Source organism: Schistocerca cancellata, chromosome 5, assembly GCF_023864275.1.
Source record: "Schistocerca cancellata isolate TAMUIC-IGC-003103 chromosome 5, iqSchCanc2.1, whole genome shotgun sequence".
NCBI lineage: Eukaryota > Metazoa > Arthropoda > Insecta > Orthoptera > Acrididae > Schistocerca > Schistocerca cancellata.
In genome coordinates this window covers 575,347,513-575,372,039 of record NC_064630.1, presented here as the reverse complement: position 1 = coordinate 575,372,039, position 24,527 = coordinate 575,347,513, and the positions used below count along the sequence as shown (strand labels likewise).

The 24,527-nt window shown below is 44.2% G+C and overlaps 1 protein-coding gene across 1 annotated transcript in view; it reads left to right on the top strand.

Annotated features, from left to right (window-relative positions):
* Positions 1-22,700, top strand: part of LOC126188018 (facilitated trehalose transporter Tret1-like) — a 112,116-nt gene extending 89,416 nt beyond the window's left edge. The window contains exons 4-6 of the mRNA XM_049929434.1: positions 9,044-9,452; positions 11,889-12,283; positions 21,555-22,700. Coding sequence (XP_049785391.1) covers positions 9,044-9,452; positions 11,889-12,283; positions 21,555-21,860 — 1,110 coding nt within the window. The 3' untranslated portion in view covers positions 21,861-22,700. The remainder of the gene's footprint in view (positions 1-9,043; positions 9,453-11,888; positions 12,284-21,554) is intronic.
* The last annotated feature ends 1,827 nt before the right edge of the window (positions 22,701-24,527 follow it).

Below are 24,527 nucleotides of genomic sequence, written 5' to 3'. Positions count from 1 at the left end.
CCTGGATCCTAAACCTAGAGCAGCTGTCCACAGCACTGGAGTCGTTATGGCTCCCCATCGCTGTCGGTTCCTTCCAGAACCTCGCTGACTCTCGTCCTGTACATCTGGCAGCGATCAGCGCTGCAAAACGTGGTTATTCAGGCCTGTGAAGGTGACCACATTAATGTGACTGGACAGTGTAAAAGTCGAGCATTCGCAAAAACATTCATTGGGTCATTCGGAACAAATACCACATTGTAACGCTACGACGTGCAATGCTACAACACGTGGGCAGAGGGGCACTACCACTTCAACAAGAAGAAAGTTCTAGTTTACTGAAAAAATTTTACGTGCACGAAAACCGCGAGTTTGGACACTTCCTGCTATTGTATATGATCAATTAATGACCTCGAAAGAGGACCTTATTGCACTACTCGTATTGTGAATGTTAGCGGATTTTCTGGGCGGGGGGGGGGGGGGCGGACGGTGCACTATCAGTAAGAAAACCAATTAAAATCCTGATACAGAACGTGCAATAACTCGAATGCTACACATGATTTGGATAACCAAAAACTTTTGTAATGATTTTTACCCTCGTGCAATATAGTTTGAACAGTGATACACGTTACCCAAAAATAGTAAACAGACACCAACATTCAGAACTTTTAATTCTATTAATGCAAAAACCGCTATAAATAGCGAAGTCGCGCGAAGCGCGTTCACTCAGAATAATTATCCCTACAAACTGAGAAACGGTTCATTGCCATAGGCGTTGCCCAAATGTCTACTTCCTTTGTACAGTCACTACACGTGGTCCAACTGTCGACTACACAAAGTACTCAAGCTGATAAACGAAAAGCTTCCCTAAATGTCTGATTTGCATATATCTGGCGCAAGCCATTAGTCGATAGATCTGACATTCAATCCCTGAGGCTGAGACATCTTTATTCCTTCGTAACTTCAATTTCGCATAAGTTCACTCTTTTATCATGTACTAAACTGACGTTCACATCCCCAGTTCAATATGGACGCCCTCTCAACACTATTTAAGAAACACATTGCATGCCACAGCTTCCAAAATTTTGCAGTGCTATATCAACAGCGAATAAAATCATGTGGAACAGACACATATTAACCCCAAAAATTGACGAATGCTGAAAGGAAGACGCTTCTAATTAAGTAAAATGAGCAACGACTTAAAGTATTTCTCACCTCCATACAAAAACGTTAAGCATTCACACTTAACCTTTAACAATAACTTTGGCACTAAATTTCTCCCTACCTTGCATGATAGGTGCAAAAGACATCGCCAAAAACAAACTTATCGCAGATATAATCATCAATTTGGCGATGGCAAAAGTACAAAGAGATCATAAAAGCAGAAAATTAATTATACACCAATTTGTTAAGCACGATCGGATTTAACTTCATGGCCAAAAATCTTTGAGGGTCCACCAGCACGATGAAATTGCTAACTGAATAACAACTGATTATAACTACTGGGACTCGATCGGAACATTTACTGTCGGAAAGAATAGTTAGTAGGTTCGGCAATGTGGTGCAATGCGCCAGTGGTTTATGGCTAAACAAACACAGTGTCTTTGATCTGAATCGAATGAACCATCTCGATATGGAGGTCGGCCCCCTCCGACTAAGACGTTTTGGATAAATTGCACGTAATGGAAACAGACTGTAAGGTATTGGCCTTGACAAGTATGTCGCGGGTGTGGACCTTGTTGAAATTGATAGTGATAATGGAGATAAAGGGTTCATCACTATATACTGAACTTAAAGATGTTTGCTATAAAACATTCATCAGGGGAAACAGCACACGATAAACAAATGTAATGGTTGACTCTCTCATACAACGATGAGTGCTAGTCGGAATTTCAAAATCCATATAAATAACACAATGAACAGGGACTAACGAGAAAGTCGGCGGGGAAGCAAAGAAAATAACCGGTTAACTAACTTGCGGTGTATTGAAATGAATCAAGTCCGTGGTATTGCATCGGTCACGATGATTACGTCGATCTAGTGAGGTGTAGGAAGTTACATGTGGGAAACGCAAGTAAGTGACTCATGAGTAAGACATCAACTGCCAACGGGAAGGTGCAGACAAGAACCCTGAGTACTTTAAAATGAAAACAAGCCTACTCCTGCAGCATTTCTAACATCTCGCCTCGTGGGGCTGCCTGAACTTAAGACACTGAGTTGCGAAGAAATGGGCTGCCACCTCGGTGGCTGCAGAAAGGTCTGACTGCAAGTGTCACCTACAGACCTGCACAGATGTTGCATCTCTTGCACGCCGGTCCCCGACCAGAAGAGCAATGCAACTCTGTTCCACCCCAGTCCTTGCCTGTATGAAAAGTATCTGATATGCATCAGTCACCATCCAGATGAGGACTAAAGTTAAGAATAACGTTCCTCTGGCTTCTCTGTGGGGAAACTGCCAAAAGTTGTTGGTTGTCCACTCGAATGGAAAGTTAGAAATACCAGCAAACAGAGGCCACATAGCGAACATTGCCCTCTCTTTTCCAAAACGTTTATTATTACTTGAACCAATCTCTTAAATTTCTCTTTAAACAAATATGCAACAATTTGGTAGAAGGCCCTCACGCTGGAAACAAGTGGTAGCTCGGACCAGTGCGAGAAAACTCGCGCTTCCTCCTCTACGAAAGACAACATTTATTTTCCCATTCTGGCTTATTTTTTAGACACCATCCAATCAAACATGTACTCTGTTTCCTGCACCATAGCTCGGGTCAACAATCTTGGCGACAGTGTGGCATAGTCGTGAAATTCCAAAGCAGGCCTAATTTATGCGTCATTGCGCACCCACGTCATCCGCAAGATTTGCAGCCCAAAGGACTGCCCCGATTTTCAATAAGCGTCCTCTTCACTCACCAAAACGGCGCCATGTGAGATGTGGTGAAACTCTCAGAACGATCCTAATGCATGCGTGACTGCATTCCCCTGTCGCACGCATGATCTTACCTGCCCACATGACTGCCCATATTCTCCGGAATATTCTCTTCACTCGCCAAAGCGGCACCTTGCGCGATACTGCACAGGTGGTCAGTAACCTACGGGAGTGCCCCACAGGGGGTGTGAGTCGGGGGCTGCACATCACCCCTGAGATGATAGATTCCAGCTAACTGCTTCCCAGGACTTCTACCCACAACAGGAAAGGCTCAGTCTGATGTCTTCGCCGCCAGTCAGCATGTACACCAGCCAGATACCACAGGGAAACCCAGTACATGAATCAAAGGAAAATATCATACTAGAGGAAAGCACTAACTTCTGAAATTATTTTGTACGTTTCATTTGAACATTATAACCTCCATTACACGGAACACGAAAAGACTAAAAATATCGCTAGCACATAATTAGGTAACTAGTAATTATAATTAAAAAAGAAACAGATGGGTTGGCTCTAGCCTGACACATTTCAACTTGATGGATCAGAAGAAATAAAGTGCCAATAAAAACCGTAAAATATGTATACAGGGTGTTACAAAAAGGTACGGGCAAAATTTCAGGAAACATTCCTCACACACAAAGAAAGAAAATATGTTATGTGGACATGTGTTCGGAAACGCTTACTTTCCATGTTAGAGCTCATTTTATTACTTCTCTTCAAATCACATTAATCATGGAATGGAAACACACAGCAACAGAATGTAACAGCATGACTTCAAACACTTTGTTACAGGAAATGTTCAAAATGTCCTCCGTTAGCGAGGATACATGCATCCACCCCCCGTCGCATGAAATCCCTGTTGCGCTGATGCAGCCCTGGAGAATGGCGTATTGTATCACAGCCGTCCGCAATACGAGCACGAAGAGTCTCTACATTTGGTACCGGGGTTCCGTAGTCAAGAGCTTTCAAATGCCCCCGTAAATGTTTCCTACAACATATTAGTTAGGTATGGTAAGGTGTTGGGCTTCTCGTGTTTCCATATTTTTCTCCACCTCTTGTAGTACAGTAAGCAGTGGCAATGTGTGGTTAACATCTACAACAGTTCCTTCGTTTTAAAATATTAAAATTATTTATGGGCTCGTATGAGATATGAATTTCTGTTCAAGAAGCGTGTACTTTCAATAGCTGTCTCACGTAGTAGACTAGTGAATTATTTGTTTTAGAAAAGATTCCATTTAGCGTGTGAAAATGTCAAGATTTGTTTTTTGCTATACTGTAAAAATATATGGAGTTACTTTAATATAAATACAGCACAGTTTTTTTTGCTTGCATCTTCGAAATCGGAAAGTAAAATATTAAATTCTTTCTTCCAAATTTATGTTTCTGTTCTGCTAATTCAAGTTATAAAAATACTTAAGTATAAAAGAATTTAGAAATATCCTTTCTTTCATGGATTAAAATCTGTATAATCGTAGCACAGAAGGAATATTTAAAAAATGATGAAGTACCTTTCGAAATAATCACAGGAAATTAGAAGAAAGTCTCATTTACAGGTGAAATAGAATGATAATTTTCTCTTAGCACTACTACATACTCTTTGTATCACTAGTATCAGAGCCTGACGTTAGTTTGAAATACACTCCTGGAAATTGAAATAAGAACACCGTGAATTCATTGTCCCAGGAAGGGGAAACTTTATTGACACATTCCTGGGGTCAGATACATCACATAATCACACTGACAGAACCACAGGCACATAGACACAGGCAACAGAGCATGCACAATGTCGGCACTAGTACAGTGTATATCCACCTTTCGCAGCAATGCAGGCTGCTATTCTCCCATGGAGACGATCGTAGAGATGCTGGATGTAGTCCTGTGGAACGGCTTGCCATGCCATTTCCAACTGGCGCCTCAGTTGGACCAGCGTTCGTGCTGGACGTGCAGACCGCGTGAGACGACGCTTCATCCAGTCCCAAACATGCTCAATGGGGGACAGATCCGGAGATCTTGCTGGGCCAGGGTAGTTGACTTACACCTTCTAGAGCACGTTGGGTGGCACGGGATACATGCGGACGTGCATTGTCCTGTTGGAACAGCAAGTTCCCTTGCCGGTCTAGGAATGGTAGAACGATGGGTTCGATGACACTTTGGATGTACCGTGCACTATTCAGTGTCCCCTCGACGATCACCAGTGGTGTACGGCCAGTGTAGGAGATCGCTCCCCACACCATGATGCCGGGTGTTGGTCCTGTGTGCCTCGGTCGTATGCAGTCCTGATTGTGGCGCTCACCTGCACGGCGCCAAACACGCATACGACCATCATTGGCACCAAGGCAGAAGCGACTCTCACCGCTGAAGACGACACGTCTCCATTCGTCCCTCCATTCACGCCTGTCGCGACACTACTGGAGGCGGGCTGCACGATGTTGGGGCATGAGCGGAAGACGGCCTAACGGTGTGCGGGACCGTAGCCCAGCTTCATGGAGACGGTTGCGAATGGTCCTCGCCGATACCCCAGGAGCAACAGTGTCCCTAATTTGCTGGGAAGTGGCGGTGTGGTCCCCTACGGCACTGCGTAGGATCCTACGGTCTTGGCGTGCATCCGTGCGTCGCTGCGGTCCGGTCCCAGGTCGACGGGCACGTGCACCTTCCGCCGACCACTGGCGACAACATCGATGTACTGTGGAGACCTCACGCCCCACGTGTTGAGCAATTTGGCGGTACGTCCACCCGGCCTCCCGCATGCCCACTATACGCCCTCGCTCAAAGTCCGTCAACTGCACATACGGTTCACGTCCACGCTGTCGCGGCATGCTACCAGTGTTAAAGACTGCGATGGAGCTCCGTATGCCACGGCAAACTGGCTGACACTGACGGCGGCGGTGCACAAATGCTGCGCAGCTAGCGCCATTCGACGGCCAACACCGCGGTTCCTGGTGTGTCCGCTGTGCCGTGCGTGTGATCATTGCTTGTACAGCCCTCTCGCAGTGTCCAGAGCAAGTATGGTGGGTCTGACACACCGGTGTCAATGTGTTCTTTTTTCCATTTCCAGGAGTGTATATACATTTGCGGAGTGGTTGAATAATACGAAGGGCGTTTAATAAATAATGCACCACATTTATTCACTGCCAATTTCGGTTGAAAAATGAGGACTTTGTTGCGGGAACCGTGGAATATTCCTGCTTCAGCTCCTCTAGTAAGTTCCAGCGCTATTTGTAGCCTTGAAAGTGGCGTCTGTAACGGAGTTGCGCTACAAGCAGAGAATCATTATTGTTTCTTTTGGTGGAAAACTAGAGCATCTCAGATATTCATAGGTGCTTGCAGAAGGTCTACGGAGACCTGGCAATGAACAAAAGCACAGAGAGTCGTTGGGCGAGGCTTCTGTCATCATCGCAACAAGGTCGCACAAACCTTTTCGATCTCCCACGTGCCATCTGGCCTCACACAGCTGTTAAAATGAAGAAACAACTTCAGCGTGTTCTTCGCCACAAACAAGCAAACGAACTTTTCCTTCTCAGTGACAGTTCAAGGCCTCACTCAAGTCTGCGCACCTGAGAGGAGCTCACAAAACGTCACTGGACTTGTCTTCCTCAACCACCCCACAGCTAGGATCTCAACCTTCCATCTGTTTGGCCCCATGAAGGATCCACTCCATGGGAAGCAGTATCTGGATGATGGGGAGGCTACTGATGCAGCAAGACTCTGACGTCGACCAATAGTGTAGTACCATGCGGGCATACAGGCCCTCCCAGTAAGGTGGCGTAAGACCCATTGCAATGAAAGGAGAATATGTTGAAAACTAGAGTTTTGTAGCCAAAAGAGTGGGGAATAATACGGTGCACTGTAATCCTGAATAAAACCAACCTGCTTCCAGAAAAAAAAGTGTTGTATTACTCATTGAACGTCCTTCATACGAGGGCTATTCGGAAAGTACGGAACGATCGGTAGCAAAATGGAAATTACAGTAAAAATCCAAACTGTTTTTCTCCCACAGTTAGCTAAACTTTCCAGCTACTTATCTGCATAGTCGCCGCTCACACATAGACATCTGTCGTGGCGTTCTACCAACTTTTCAACACCCTTGTCATAGAAGGTAGCCTCCTGTGTTTTTCGGCAAATTTCTGCGCTGTACTGCAGCTCGTTCTCCGTGCCAAAATGTTGTCTTCATATCCAGCGGCCCGTTTGAGCAGAGATGGAATTTGGAGAGAGCAGGGGCCGCGCTGTATGATGGGTGACCAAACATTTCCCAACGAAAACGTTGCATGGACGTCTTCATTGCCCCCTGCAGTGTGCGGCCCAAAACTTTCATGAAGAAGGAACTGCATGACAGATAAGTTATGTGACGTTGCATAACATCAGGCGAAATCTAAATCTACATCTATTTGTATACTCTGCAAACCACAGTGAAGTGCATGGCAGAGGGTACGTCCCGTTGTACCAATTATTAGGGTTTCTTCATGTTCCATTCTCGTGTAGAGCGCGGGGAAGAATGATTGTTGGAATGCCTTTGTTCGCGCAGTATTTCTTCTGATCTTATCCTCACGATTCATATGTGAGGGGTACGTAGGGGGTTGTAGTATATTCCTAGAATAATCATTTAAAGCCGGTTCTTGAAATGAAACTTCCTGGCAGATTAAAACTGTGTGCCCGACCGAGACTCGAACTCGGGACCTTTGCCTTTCGCGGGCAAGTGCTCTACTGCTTGGTAGAGCACTTGCCCGCGATAGGCAAAGGTCCCGAGTTCGAGTCTCGGTCGGGCACACAGTTTTAATCTGCCAGGAAGTTTCATATCAGCGCACACTCCGCTGCAGAGTGAAAACCTCATTCTGGAAACATCCCCCAGGCTGTGGCTAAGCCATGTCTCCGCAATATCCTTTCTTTCAGGAGTGCTAGTTCTGCAAGGTTCGCAGGAGAGCTTCTGTAAAGTTTGGAAGGTAGGAGACGAGGTACTGGCAGAAGTAAATCTGTGAGTACCGGGCGTGAGTCGTGCTTGGGTAGCTCAGTTGGTAGAGCACTTGCCTGCGAAAGGCAAAGGTCCCGAGTTCGAGTCTCGGTCGGGCACACAGTTTTAATCTCCCAGGAAGTTTCATATCAGCGCACACTCCGCTGCAGAGTGAAAACCTCATTCCGGTTCTTGAAACTTTGTTAACAGACTTTCTCGGGATAATTTATGCATTTCTGCGACATTCTCCCACAGATTAAACAAATCTGTGGCCATTCGTGGTACCATTCTCTGTATACATTCAATATCCCCTGTTAGTACTATCTAGTGAAGGTCCCACACACTTGAGCAATATTCTAGAACTGGTCGCACCAATGATTTGTAAGCAATCTCTTTGGTAGGCTGACTGCATTTCCCAAGTATTCTACCAATAAACCGAAGGCTACCACCTGCTTTACCCGCGACTGAACCTATGTGATCATTCCATTACATATCCCTATAAAGTGCTACTCGGGGGACACTCACACTTGGCGGGATAGATTATTTTCTAGAGGTCTTTACACGCTCTCTGTGCGCTCAGAACTAAGAAGAGCGACGTGATGCTATCCACAGGCTTACTAGAGATGCTTCCCGACACATCTATGCAAAGTTTCATCGGTTTTTCATCATGGTTTCCATTTCACGACCGATTGTTCCTTACTTTCGGAATAGCCCTCGCATATGCATTTCCAGATGGAAATAAAATGGCAAGAGGAATCACCACCATAGTATTATTGATCGTCAACTGCTAAGAGTGCCTCAGTAACATTGAGGTTAAAGTCTAGCAGCGATATACATGGGTAGCGCAAGTTGTAGTTAAATTAGTTAGTAATCAGTGTGATTGCCATTACTTGAATCTTCAGCGAAATGACTAATCGTTAAGGTCACGTACTGGTCCAAAGAAGGGAAAATATACCTGGTAACTAGACTCGACTGTAAAGTAGACAGCATGTGGGAGACAAGTTCTTGAAAGTACTGTGGAATATCATAAAACATACTCTCTGAAATTCTGTATCTGTAACAGGAAGAACTCATCAGGCAACAATCATCTGGACCACCTAACGTCTGGCAGCGATCGTTCTTCAGACTTGCCGGAAACAGGAGCGAATCTGACAAGAGGTAACAGAAATATAGTGACCAGTGTTCTTGGTTGACAGGTGCTGTTTGCAGACTCGGCGGGAATGCTGATAGCGTCGCGAGTGGTGGCTGGTCTGAGCATCGGCGCCAGCGTGTGCCTGGTACCGATGTACGTGGGGGAAGTGGCGGAGGCCAAAGTGCGGGGCACGCTGGCCACCGTCTTCCAGTTCGCCATGTGCCTGGGCTCGCTCGCCTCCTACTGCATGGGCCCCTACATGTCCTACTCGGCAGTGGCCATCGTGTCGGCTGCCGTGCCAGTCCTCTTCATGCTGGGCTTCCTCTGGATGCCCGAGTCGCCGTACTTCCTGGCGCTGCGCGGCAGGGACGAGGAAGCCAAGAGTGCCTTGAGGCGGCTGCGAGGTGCCGTGTCTGAGGAAGCCATCCAGGAGGAGCTCGGCATTGTACAGAAATACGTCGAGGAGCAGCGAGGTGAGTGGTCCTGCCTCACTTTGGATCTCACGTCAGACAGCTGTATTTATTACAGATGTTTTTCATATTATTACAAAACTGTGTGGCACCATTGATTAAATATGCAATGAAGATTACAGAGAAAGCAAGTAGTCCGCCCCATCAAAAGATAGCACACTGTAAATTACGAATGCTGCATGACCTGGTGAGAAAAATTGCAATGAAGATTTAGCTCCATGTTGAGAGGCTATTTTATTCAGTGATGGATTTTGTTCTTGTTGTCAGGTTATTAAGATTAATTTACATTGATAATTATAACTGATGTTTTAAGTACTCTATCTGAAATCAGTATTCAATATGGCATTAGGTATTTCAACTGCAAGTACATCATAACGGCTTTTATTTCTACAAAATTTATCTCTTCTGGACCACACCTGAGCTGATGGTAATTAATCTTTACAAAAGTAATTAATAACATCCTCTGAAGCCTTTAAATGAAAAGTACTAATATATATTTATATCACAGAGTAAGTTTTTACAACAATATGTCCATTTTGCTAATGAGAACTTCAAGGTTGCTTTGTTGGGTATGACACACTATGTTGAAATGAATTGACTTTTCCTCAGATACCTTAACGCATATTACTACCAGATGGTGCCAGGCTAATGTGCTGCCATCCAGTGACTCGTGTCTTTTATGCTGTCTGCATGATATTGTATCCCAGGACAGCAGTCACAGATATATGCTGTTTATTATCTGTAGTTAACTCTTCCGATTCACTTCCTCAGAATTATCACCAACACTGTCTATAATCTAGTGCAAACTTTGGAGACACCAGAAATGAGTCTCCAAAAAAGTTATTATAAGCAAGACACAAATATGTACCATTATCTACAGAAAACCGACGTCAGTGAGATATATTTGAGTTTCGAATTCATGCGATGAACAGTCGTTCCAGCTCAAGATAAACTTTGGCTACAGAGACATGTGAACAATTTTTGAAACTTGTTCTTTTGTAAATAGAATCCTCTTATATTAAGAAGCTATGATAATCTCTTTTGCAACTAAGTAGTTTTCCAACACTCATGTGACATGTCATTAACTAATGGTTATAGACAACAAACGTTTCTTAATGTTATTTCACCTCCCTTACTTTACATGTGTTGGGGGTGGAAGGGGAGGAGGAGATGGGACCTGCAGCACAACCACTCTCTCTTTAGTTAAAAGAAGTATTAAAATACATAAATTCGATAGGATATAATTTGAAATGAGGTTATTTCACAAACGCTTTTAAAATTATTAAAAGATGACTGTCATGTATGATATTAAAATAAATTGTTCACATTTTCATTTTATTATTTAAAAGATGTATAATAAAATACAATAAAAATAATAAGCTGGTGCAGAAATATGACGGTCTTAAATAGAATCACAACATATTCACTGATGTCTCAAGGACCTCCACAGCGAAGTGCTAGTTAAACAGGGAAGGTTACATGTTATATGGTGTTTTAGGATGTATGTAGGTATAAATGTAGAAATGACGGTAACTGTGGAACTGATGGTAAGAGACAGAAATGGAGAAGGAACTGGGCTATGGGCCTGTCTATGATATGAAGAGAAAAGGAGCAGTGAAAGATAGAGATGGAGATAGACCTGATATGGGATACGATAGGGAGAGATGAGTTAGAGGTGGCAGATGAATAAATGTTAGGAGAGGTTTCATTGTATAGGAAATAGACTTAGTTAAAGTTGGGGCAGGGTGTAGATAGTATGTGTAGATGTTTTGTTACTGGAGCAGCAAGAAATCAGCATCAGTTGTTAAAAGGGAAACAATGGTATTGTTCCAGTCGAGTTTGTGGATAGTGTCAGACTTTCTGATGCCTTTCATGTGAGTGACGACCAGTGGAAATTTGATTGGATGGTAAAGGATAAAAATGGGGAAAGATAAATGGATAAAGAATGTAAGACAGACAACACTGTGCTAAACGTTTTAGAGGAACTGATAGAACTTTGGTGGTACAGCTATCCAGACAACAATAGCATAGGGTGTGATTTCCATATTCAGTCAGTTAGTTGTTTTAACCTGCTGATGACTTTCTGTTGGATCATCATAAGATGAGGGATTCTATATTAGTTGCCAGTCAAGTACTAGATTGAAGTGTGTTAGTGTCATAGTTGGATAGGTGTGTGACTTAATGACAGAAGTTGTGTGCATTTCATTACATAAGTATTGCTGGAGTATTTGAAGGGTTTATCTTGAGGAACCATTTGTTATATCAAGATGTAACATGATTAATGTGCAGTGGGAGGGATCGTTGGGGTTCCTACACAGTAAGGTGGAGGGATATGGAAATGATGATCATTAGATGTCGTATTAAGGAGTTGATTAAAATAACGTGATACAGCAGTGCAGCAGCAGAGGAACAGAAGCTGACTATGCATTGTTATGACAGAGGCCCAGCGGTCACAGCTGGAACTAATGGGCCAGCTGGTGCGAAGGCGTGGCAGCCGGCGGGCGCTGGTGGTGTGTGTGGTGCTGATCCTGACACAGGTGTTCACGGGGCTTTCCGTGCTCACGGGCTACACCACTGACACCTTTCAACAATCGGGTGTGGCACTGGATGCAGATGTGTGCGCCATCATCGTGGCAGCAGTGCAAACAGCAAGCAGTGTTGCCACGTCTCTGTTGGCGGACCGAGCTGGCCGCCGGCCACTGATGCTACTCTCGTTTGCTGGCTGCGTCCTCACCATGGCTACACTCAGCATCCTCTTCTACCTCAAGGATGTGGTGCACACAGATCTCACTGCTGTGCAGTGGCTGCCACTCGCCGCCATGATTGCTTTTCCTGTGAGTGTCGTCTCAGTATGTACTTCATGTGCCATAATATTCCAGACTAGAGCAATGATAAAATCATCCTCTGTTCACCCATGAGATCAAGGTGATCATACACAATGGGATCTAGTTTAGTACTGCATTCATTGACTTTAGGGAGATACACCATGTCATCTTGTAGAATAAACTTCATGCATGTGACAGGAAAGTGTGTCGGGACTCTTGCTTTTCATGTTGTTTACAGGGTATATAATAATTCATAGGAAAAACTAAAATGGGTGAAAATATATGATAGAAGAAGAAAAAATTTTCCAGTAAATATCGGTGTGCAATGAGCTTTTCGCAAGATGTATTTGTGAATGTATGGTTATGAGACACCAGGGATTTTAGTATGCAACATTTTTGTAGTTAGTACACATGTGTTAGAAATGTAAAATTTTTTATTAAATTCCCATCAAATTTAAAACGTTAGGTTACACGTGGTGAGGAAATGCGGTACATGCATAATGAGGCACAAACATATATCAATGCTGCTGAAAGAAGTCACCCAATGTTCCAGGGTGGTCTTAGGACGGACAGATTGAGAAGGGTCTGTACCGATATCTCTAAGATCACCAGACTTCAATCCTCTGCATTTTTCTACGTGGAGTCATCTCAGAAGCGAAATGTACAGCACTCCCATTGATAACATCGAATTATTTAGTGAGTCATGATTAACGAAATGATCCAGAGAAGTTTGAAGTAATTCGCAACTCAATGGAAAGATGAGTGCAACATTTCATCCAAAACTGTGACTGACACATGGAACCCCTTCTTTAACAGATAAAAGAGTAGAGAAAGTAGTTACATGTAATGTGCTGAAGTAATATGGCATTGGCATTTCTTGTTAAGTGGGCCACAGGTGAAATTTCAGTCCAATTAGATGGGACCTAATCGAAAATTTGTATTTCTAATATATTTTTGCTATTTAGGACATTTAACATGGCAATATGTAGAGAAATAGCCTGTTACTTGCGTATGTGGTGAATACACATTCCATCTACTGTAAACAAAAACAACAATATTGCTTACAGTTCCACAGTTTATACTAGAATGGTACGCTATTGCCATTGTAAACAGTATCTGAACTATAAAACAACTATTATCAAAGACTGAGTGTTTTTTAATGACAACCACAGACTGTAACACACGACTGGCCATTAAAATTGCTACACCAAGAAGAGATGCAGATAAAAAACGGGTATTCATTGGACAAATATATTATACTAGAACTGACATGTGATTACATTTTCACGCAATTTGGGTACATAGATCCTGAGAAATCAGTACCCAGAACAACCACTTCTGGCCCTAATAACGGCCTTGATACGCCTGGGCATTGAGTCTAACAGAGCTTGGATGGCGTGTACAGGTACAGCTGCCCATGCAGCTTCAACACGATACCACACTTCATCAAGAGTAGTGACTGGAGTATTGTGACGAGCCAGTTGCTCGGCCACCGTTCACCAGACGTTTTCAATTGGTGAGAGATCTGGAGAATGTGCTGGCCAGGACAGCAGTCGAACATTTTCTGTATCCAGAAAGGCCCGTACAGGACCTACAACATGCGGTCGTGCATTATCCTGCTGAAATGTAGGGTTTCGCATTGATCGAACGAAGGGTAGAGCCACGGGTCGTAACACATCTGAAATGTAACGTCCACTGTTCAAAGTGCCGTCAATGCAAACAAGAGGTGGCGGAGACGTGTAGCCAATGGCACCCCATACCATCAGGCCAGGTGATACGCCAGTATGGCGATGACGAATACACGCTTCCAATGTGCGTTCACCGAGATGTCGCCAAACACGGATGCGACCATCATGATGCTGTAAACAGAACCTGGATTCATACGAAAAAATGACGTTTTGCCATTCGTGCACCCAGGTTCGTCGTTGAGTACACCATCCCAGGCGCTCCTGTCTGTGATGCAGCGTCAAGGGTAACCGCAGCCACGGTCTCTGAGCAGATAGTCCATGCTGCTGCAAACGTCGTCAAACTGTTCATGCAGATGGTTGTAGTCTTGCAAACGTCCCCATCTGATGACTCAGGGATCGAGACGTGGCTGCACGATCCGTTACAGCCATGCGGATAAGATGCCTGTCATCTCGCTGCTAGTGATATGAGGCCGTTGGGATCCAGCACGGCGTTCCGTATTACTCTCTTGAATCCACCGATTCCATATTCTGCCAACAGGCATTGGATCTCGAGCAACACGAGCAGCAATGTCGTGATACGATAAACCGCAATCGCGATAGGCTACAATCCGACCTTTATCAAAGTCGGAAACGTGATGGTTCGCATTCCTCCTCCTTACACGAGGTATCACAACAACGTTTCACCAGGCAACGCCGGTCAACTGCTGTTTGTGTATGAGAAATCGATTGGAAACTTTACTCATGTCAGCACGTTGTAGGTGTCGCCACCGGCGCCAACCTTGTGTGAATGCTCTGAAACGCTAGTCATTTGCATATCACAGCATCTTCTTCCTGTCGGTTAAATTTCGCGTGTGTAGCACTCCATCTTCGTGGTGTAGCAATTTTAATGTCCAGTAGTGTACATACACTGATCAGCTAAAACATTGTGACCACTGCCCACTGGAAGATTGTATTCCTCCTGGTGGCGTTGTGGGGACGTGACACAGTGAGAAAAGTACAGGGTGTTTCAAAAATGACCGGTATATTTGAAACGGCAATAAAAACTAAACGAGCAGCGATAGAAATACACCGTTTGTTGCAATATGCTTGGGACAACAGTACATTTTCAGGCGTACAAACTTCCGAAATTACAGTAGTTACAATTTTCAACAACAGATGGCGCTGCAAGTGATGTGAAAGATATAGAAGACAACGCAGTCTGTGGGTGCGCCATTCTGTACGTCGTCTTTCTGCTGTAAGCGTGTGCTGTTCACAACGTGCAAGTGTGCTGTAGACAATATGGTTTATTCCTTAGAACAGAGGATTTTTCTGGTGTTGGAATTCCACCGCCTAGAACACAGTGTTGTTGCAACAAGACGACGTTTTCAACGGAGGTTTAATGTAACCAAAGGACCGAAAAGCGATACAATAAAGGATCTGTTTGAAAAATTTCAATGGACTGGGAACGTGACGGATGAACGTGCTGGAAAGGCAGGGCGACCGCGTACGGCAACCACAGAGGGCAACGCACAGCTAGTGCTGCAGGTGATCCAACAGCGGCCTCGGGTTTCCGTTCACCGTGTTGCAGCTGCGGTCCAAATGACGCCAACGTCCACGTATCGTCTCATGCGCCAGAGTTTACACCTCTATCCATACAAAATTCAAACGCGGCAACCCCTCAGCGCCGCTACCATTGCTGCACGAGAGACATTCGCTAACGATATAGTGCACAGGATTGATGCCGGCGATATGCATGTGGGCAGTATTTGGTTTACTGACGAAGCCTATTTTCACCTGGACGGCTTCGTCAATAAACAGAACTGGCGCATATGGGGAACCGAAAAGCCCCATGTTGCAGTCCCATCGTCCCTGCATCCTCAAAAAGTGCTGGTCTGGGCCGCCATTTCTTCCAAAGGAATCATTGGCCCATTTTTCAGATCCGAAACGATTACTGCATCACGCTATCTGGACATTATTAGTGAATTTGTGGCGGTACAAACTGCCTTAGACGACACTGCGAACACCTCGTGGTTTATGCAAGATGGTGCCCGGCCACATCGCACGGCCGACGTCTTTAATTTCCTGAATGAATATTTCGATGATCGTGTGATTGCTTTGGGCTATCCGAAACATACAGGAGGCGGCGTGGATTGGCCTCCCTATTCGCCAGACATGAACCCCTGTGACTTCTTGCTGTGGGGACACTTGAAAGACCAGGTGTACCGCCAGAATCCAGAAACAATTGAACAGCTGAAGCAGTACATCTCATCTGCATGTGAAGCCATTCCGCCAGACACGTTGTCAAAGGTTTCGGGTAATTTCATTCAGAGACTACGCCATATTATTGCTACGCATGGTTGATATGTGGAAAATATCGTACTATAGAGTTTCCCAGACCGCAGCGCCATCTGTTGTTGCAAATTGCAACTACTGTAATTTCGAAAGTTTGTCTGCCTGAAAATGTACTGTTGTCGCAAGCATATTGCAACAAACGGTGTATTTCTATCGCTGCTCGTTTAGTTTTTATTGCCGTTTCAAATATACCGGTCATTTTTGAAACACCCTGTATGTAAGCTGAGCACAGACGGATGGGGGTTTACCCTAGCGAAGATATTCCTTGCAAATGGAGAAATTCATTGCAGTAAGAGATTTTGTCAAAGGGCAGGTTATTATTAAGCTGAAACTATGAACGACTATCTCTAAAACGGCGAAGCTGGTCGAATCTTCATTTGATATTGTCGGGAGCATCTACAGAAAGTGGTAGGAGGGCAATGACACTACCACTAGGCTCAAAGCGGTTGGACTCTCACGACTCTTCACAGAACGTGAGATTTGGACGGTTGTCCGCTCTGTAAAGTAGGATAGATGGTAATCTATGACACCTCTTGTGAAAGACCACAATGCCGGTGGACGCAAATGTGTTTCGAAGCACGTCATTCAGCGCACATTGTTAAACAAGGGGCTCCGCAGCGGACGACCCTGCGTGTTCACATGTTGGCCCAACGACATCGTCAGTTGTGATTGTAGTGGGCTCGAAATCGTCGAGATTGGACCGTGTATCACTGGAGACGTGTCAACTCGTCGGATGAATCACGTTTTTGGTACACCAGATTGACGGTCGTTTCTTCAAACGCTGTCATCAAGGCGAACGGCTGCTAGAAACGTGCTGCGCACCACAGACATAGGCTGGTGGGAGCAGTATTATGTTATGATATACATTCTACTGCTCTTCCATGGGGCCTGTGGTAGTAATCGAAGACACTGTCAGCTGCGGACCGCCGGCATCCCTTCATGCTTGATGTCTTCACTAACGCGATGTCATCTTTCGGCAGCCCAAATGACCGTGTCTCGAAGCCAGAATCGTGCTACAATGGTTCGAGGAGTATGATAGTGAAATCATTATCCACAAAATTCGCCTGACGTGATTCTGATGGTTCCCAACTGGGTTGCTATCGAGTACCATCGTCGCGTACACAAATCAGCTGCCATTTATTTACGGGAATTGCATGACACTTGATGCCACATAGCTCCACAAGCCTATCGAAGACCTCTATAACCGATGATACGCAGAATCGGTGATATATTGCGTTACAAAGATGATCCAACACGCCATTAAGCAGGTGGTGGTAATGTTTGGTTCGTCAGTGTATGTTACAACACAGTTATTTTTTTTTTAAGGAAAGGCTCAGGGAACCAATAGGTGTTTATGCAGTTACTGAAACCGACGTCAACTGTGGAAAATTTTTAAAAAACTTACGTTATTGGTTTTTAGCTTGTCATTCAGTAACATATTTCCATACGTTTAGCCATTTATGAATATTTCTAGTTCTTTAAATACATTCATTTGATAACCTTTGCCCACTCTGTACAATGTTTTAAAATAGTTTTGTTTTAGTATGTGATGGTGACTCAGATTTCCTGACCAGCCCAACTACTGACATGGAAGAAAGATCAGATATACATGTATTTTTTTTTTTTACAACGGCCCCAACTTGCTTCCGTGGAGGGCACCACCGTTGCCCCGGGCATGTCACTTTTGAGCGTACACCGATGCGACAGATTATATAATAATTGCGACGCTACACTTCTACAGCAGTTCTCACTGTTCTCTGAAGCCTTCGACACGCGCCATTTATAGTAAAATAACTGAACTCGCCCGTATTGTGTAGGTTTTCAGATGCAAATCACTCCCTGAACTGTTAACACTCACTTGAACGATAACCTACTCTACGCTCTTATCCTTGCTTCAGGTTAGCTGTTCACTTCGTGAACTCCACCGTCATTGACCACAGGAACCACCTGTTTGTTCCTGGTCTCTACGTCACTACCTGGGGGAGTGTCACCAGTTGTGTTCATCCTATGTAGGATAGAAAAGTGGCGACAAGGACTTCCTCACCGGGCGCCTATTCACTCTGAGGGCAGCCACAATTGCAGCTGGATCACAACAACAACTGCAGAAACAGCAATAGTAACAAAAGCAGTGGGAATTCCAATGGTCACAACAGTAACAGCAACAGCAGGAACTACTGTTTTTTTGTACCTTATTACGAGGCACGCCAAATTATTAATCACGAATGTCACATTGCACTCTTATTGTCTTCCGGTAACGAAATGTATGAAATTAGCGCAAAAAAACTACAGACGCCTTCGGACGTCAGCAGTCTAAGCTTTTCTGGTGTTTGTGGTTTGTTGGCTGATTATTACGGTCGCCAAAGCTATGTAGTTGCATATAGTCTCAGACTTAATCAGTGTGTTAAGCAATGTAGAAAAATATATGCTGTATGAGCTGCTGACTTTCCAGTCTTAGCACACGAGTGTGATTTTTCCAGTAAGCAACTTAGCTCCTGATCGAGAAGTTAGTGAGAAGGCTTTAGAGCCATCTGATCCAACTCTTGAGCGATGTGCTAGAAATTGCCAGAGCTCACGAAGTAACAGCTTCAATGCAAGCTCAGTTTCAAGGTACTTTTGGTGTCACATTTCATAGTAGTAGTAGTAGTAGACGTCATCGTGTTCTACAATCAACTGATGACAATCAGATATGTCACTATCCGATTTTCCGAGCAACTCATCGTCCAGTTGTCCATCAAGTTAGGATTCAGTAGTCAGACCAGTAGTTAGCAGTCCACCACCATCATCGTCATTGGTAAATCCACACAAGCAGAAGCGCTTTGTTTCCAATCAGCGTGTCCGGAAGCGAGCGGATGCTCATATGTAAGTTTTCTCCACAGCGTTGTCAAAGAGCCCTAGGAATATTATTGCGGTCAAGTTATGTCCAGATTGCGTCTCAAGGCGTCAACGACGTCACTTCCTATGCCACAAACTGGAGCATTTGGCAAGTATCTGCCTTGACTGGCCGGCGGCAACACGCCGTACAATGTGAAAGTGTACTGCACACTCTGATCCACAGAGCAAACGTCGTGTTCAGTTCTGGAAGCCTACCAGGTGAGCCTCAACACGTTCGGATAGTTTGCCCAGAGTGGTTATTCTGAGGGACAAATTCATCGAGAATACCTGCTGAGGAGTCAAAATGAAAGAAACGGAGGCACCCTTTATCGCAGTTTCCTTGACATCATGGGAAAAGGCGTATAAGAGATTCCATGTGAGCGTGGAATGCCATATATGGGCCATACAAGTCATACGATGCACAACTGATGTGATGAACACACATCTTCATACACGTCCAGGTCAACCACAGAAACATGCAATAGCAGAACGCTGCCTGAGTAGAGGACACTGCATGATGTGCGAGAAGATATATCCTTAGGTTTTCTTTTTCTTTCTGGCACTGTGCAATGAAGGAGGCGATGCTGTTTCCAATAAATATTCTGAGATTTAAAAGACAAGTTCTGGTAGCAGTCCTGATAGCCATATACTGAACAAATCCACCAAGGAAGCCTGAAAGTCACAAAAAGACATATCTGCATATACTAATTAAGTATATGAGGGGGGACCCAAAAGTAACCGGAATCGTAATGCTGCACATCGTGTACTTGTAGTAGCAGGTTGCGCCGCCAGAGGGTTGTAGTAGGAGCTCTGCTGAGTCATTCTGCCATCGGCGTCACCCAACAGTGAGAAGTGTGGTTTCGTTGGCAGTTCTTTGAGTGTGCATACAGTGCACACGTGACATGAGGAAATGGCTAGTTCTTACGAACAACGTGTGGCAGTGAAGTTTTGTTTCTTGCTCGGCAAGAACGCAGCAGAAACTGTTGCAATGATTCAGACAGCCTACAAAGACCATGCTCTTAGTAAAACGCAAGTGTACGAAAGGTTTTCTGGGTTTAGAAAGGGAGAAATGGTGGTTGAAGATCAGCGCCGTTCCGGTCGACCTTCAACTGCTCGAAGCAAAGATAACATAGACAAAATCCGTGATCTCACCAGTGAAGATCGACGCAGGACAATCGACCACCTCGAGAATTTGTCTGGATTGTCCTGGAGCTCAATTCAGCGCACCTTGACCATGGATTTGGGGATGCAAAGAGTGGCAGCAAAATTCGTGCCGAAGCTTCTTACCGGAGATCAAAGGGATCATCGCGTTCAAGCCCGTCTCGAAATGAAGGACGCGTTCAAAGATGATCCACATTTTTTTCAACAAAATCGTTACAGGTGATGAGTCATGGTGCTATGGGTACGATCCAGAAAGTAAACAACAGTCATCACAATGGAAGTCACCTGACTCACCTCGACCAAGAAAAGTTCGCCAAGTGAAATCGAATGTGAAAACGATGTTGATCTGTTTTTTTGACATCAAAGGGATTGTACACTCTGAATTTGCTCCTGAAAGCCAGACAGTAAACCAACAATTCTATTTGGAGGTTATGAAATGGCTTCGCAGAAGTTTGTCGCGAATATGTCCGACTTTGTGGGATTCTGGCGTGTGGTTCCTGCATCACGACAACGCTCCCGCGCACACGGCTCTCAGCGTTCGCCAGTTTTTGGCCTCAACGAAGACGACTACCTTGACCCAAGCGCCCTATTCGCCGGATTTAGCACCCTCGGACTTCTTCCTATTCCCGAGGATGAAAAGAGACATGAGAGGGAAGCGCATTGCAAAGCTACATCCCACGTCCTCTGGCCAGTGCAAGCAGAACAGGAGCTCGTTCATTAGGCACGTCACACACTGACTACGACAGCTGCAGTGAACCGCCTCATTGGCTACTTTTTAAATTATACACAAACATTCTCTTGGGGAGGTTGTGCTGACCAATGTATTGCTTTTACCGTTTTGGGAGCTCAACGAAAAACAGTAAGTGGAGATGGTTCCTCCAAACAGCAGCCTAATGCAGTGAACTCGTTTGGGCAAGTGTATTAATGCTTACAGAGAGTACTTTGAAGGAGATTAAGGTTGTATTTGAAACCAATAAAGTATATGCTTTCTAGAAAGAAATTCCGGTTATTTTTGGGTCCCCCCTCGTATCTTTTATGCAACAAAAAATACTGAGTTTTAGCTATTTTTCGTCATTCAATACATTTTCTGTACTACCTGTGGTACGACATGTTCTCAAACACACCAAATCAGTTGTATAAAAAACGGCAACTTTAGAAACTTGTTCCGTCTTGCATAAATTTCTGCGGTACCGCACGGTTGTGACTGACGGGTGGCTTTGCTTGCACAGGTGTTCAACATCCTGGGGGTGGGCCCGCTGCCGTGGGCCATCGTCGGTGAGGTGTTCCCCTCGGACGTGAAGGGCGTGGCCACGGCGGTCGTGTCGGTGGTGCAGGCGGTCACCTTCACACTGATGGGCAAGCTCTTCCAGGTGATGAGCGACGCCGCGGGCATCTACTCTGTCTTCTTCCTCTTCACTGCCAGCGCCTTCGTCGGCCTCGTCTTCACCTTCTTCTTTCTGCCAGAGACAAAGGGCCGCACCTTCGTCGAGATCACGCGGCACTTCGAGGGTGAAGAACATGAAGAGTCAAAGTAGCCATTTTTTTGGCTCTCTGGGAAAGGCTCAGAAAAGCACTCCAGTTTGTACGAGTGTGACTGTAATTTAATATTTAAACTGCAAGGTATTCTTTGCATTAAGAATCAACAAACATACAAAAGTTGTTCATTAACCTCCACATCGATATAAAGTGGAAGCTTTTTATGTCTTGTGATTGGTTTGATGCAACCCACCTTTACTTCCTTTCTGTACCATCCTCTTCATCCTTGAGTAGCACCCACCCGCAACGTCCTCAATTATTTGCTAGGTATATTCCAATCCCTGTCTTCCCCTGCAGTTCTTGCTCTCTGTTGCTACTACAGAGCTTGGCGCAAAGGTAAGACACGGGAATCGGGTTCGGGATGATGGCGGCTCAAACCCCGTTGCTTAAGGAGAATGCCGGGAGGTTTTCTTTGAAAGAATACAGCTAATTTCCTTCTCCGTCCTTTTTCATTCCGACCTTGTGCTTCGTCGTCTACAGAATGCTACGCCCCAGTCTTCTTTCTTCTCGTATACCGTTCCACTTATGCAAGAAGGGTATTCTGCATGTCCTTTCGTTCTATCCTTCTCCCAGTTAGTGTTTTCCATATATTTCTTTTCTTGCCGATTATTCTCTACAGTGCCTCATCATTAATATTTATGGAATATTCTGTCACTTCTTGGCGGACTACTGACGTATTAATAATTTGAATCCTCAGTATTAAAGTTCCACAAAAATATTTATTTAATAGTTCGTTATGAACCGGTTTTCAGGACTGTAGGCCATCGTCAGATAACTTAGCACTGAACATCTGTATAAAGATTGTTGTACAAATATATGTAACATTGTATGACTATATTGATACAAAACACAAGTATAATGTAATACCCAAGGATACTCTGGATAAATAAATCTTATTTTACAGTATGTTCAAATATTAAAACTATATGAATGTATAAGCCAAATAATATGTTGTACCAGTCAGTAACACCATAGCTTACTATGTCATATGGACAAACTGGTAAACGTCATTAACAGGCCGAAAAAAGAGGGGGAAGGGGGTGGCGGGAAGAAATGTATGGTATATTGGTGTGAAACAGTTATAAAAGCTTATTATCTAACTGTGAGAGAAATAATAAGTGGCTGCTGCTACTTTAGTGAGGGTGAGTAATGGAACTGTATTTGGTCATTACAGACCAGATCAGGATTCCTTAATTTGCGTTTATTAACCACCAGAATGTCAGCCCCTGGTAGCTGAGCGGTCAGCGTGACGGAATGTCATACCTAACGGCCCGGGTTCGATTCCCGGCTGGGTCGGAGGTTTTCTCCGCTCAGGAACTGGGTGTTGTGTTGTCCTTATCATCGACACGCAAATCGCCGAAGTGGCGTCAACTCGAAAGACTTGCACCAGGCGAACCGTCTACCCGACGGGAGGCCCTAGCCACACGGCATTTCCATTATTTACCGCCAGAATTTCGAGTAATTTTGGTTTTCTGCCTTTAGTTCCTCTATGGTGAACATCACATGTCGTATCACATGAACGATATTAATTCAGAGCATGTGTAGCAAATGTTAAATCTTTCTTTTTCAGTCTCCAACTCCTTTCACACTCAGTCAGTCAGTCAGTCTAGTAGTTACAGCCCTACCTGATACATAATTTGCTATACAGATTGCAGGAAATCCCATAAATTCCTTCCTGTTCTAAACGTGTAATCTTATCTTTACAGTTGAGCAGAAGGTGGGCGACAGTGGAGTATTTATCAGTCCCCTACATCTTCATTCCCTCAAACGCTTCATTTCTGTTACCCTCCGATTTTTCTAACATCTGCGATTCACTTCCACTGTTTCCTTAAGTAAATGATAGTAACCGTTTCAGGTTAAGACCTGTGTGTGATACTAGCAGCTTTCTTCTGACGACTAATATTTTCTTTTCTGGAGCTACACTTCTTGCATCCTCCGTGCTATGTCTGCCACAGGTTTATTTGCTTCCAAGGTACGAGAACTCTTTCAGTTCCTCTGCTAAGTGGCTCCAATTCTGAGGTCGACTTTCTCACGAGAAAGATTACAGATTAGGGTTTAACTTTCTTTCGATCACGAGGTCATTGGGAAGTTTTTGCCTAACCACATTTACTCTGCTCCTCAACATTTTCATCTTGCTTTGGTTTACTTTCGAACCGTTTTCTATGCCCAGCCGACTCTTCATCCAATTTAACAGATCCTATACAACTATCTCACTTCACAGAGGATGGGACCAGTGAATCTTCGTTACATTTCTGTCAATGCTTCTGGTCCCCCTTTTGAATCCGGTTCTGTTGCTCTTCCGTTCTTTGATGTAGTCTAGCAAACTGCCTGTAGAAATTATATAGTGCTCCTTCCACGTACTTGTCTGGAAATAACATACATATGCTTATGAATTTGTTAATACCCTTTCTGCTATTTTATTTTATAAAAAGTTTTCATTTAATCAATAACAACACTTTCGTTTTCTATATCTATTACCGCCTTAATGTACTTTTAAAACATGTTTAAATTTATTTAATAAACTTTCAAAAAAATTTCTGAATCTGATATTTGTACATAATGTAGGTCTGTGCATATACAGGAATGTCAGAAGCAATCTAGAAAGCTTGTAAGGGTGTTGCATGACAGGTTGTCCTGAGAAATAACTATTAAGAAAATAACCCGAT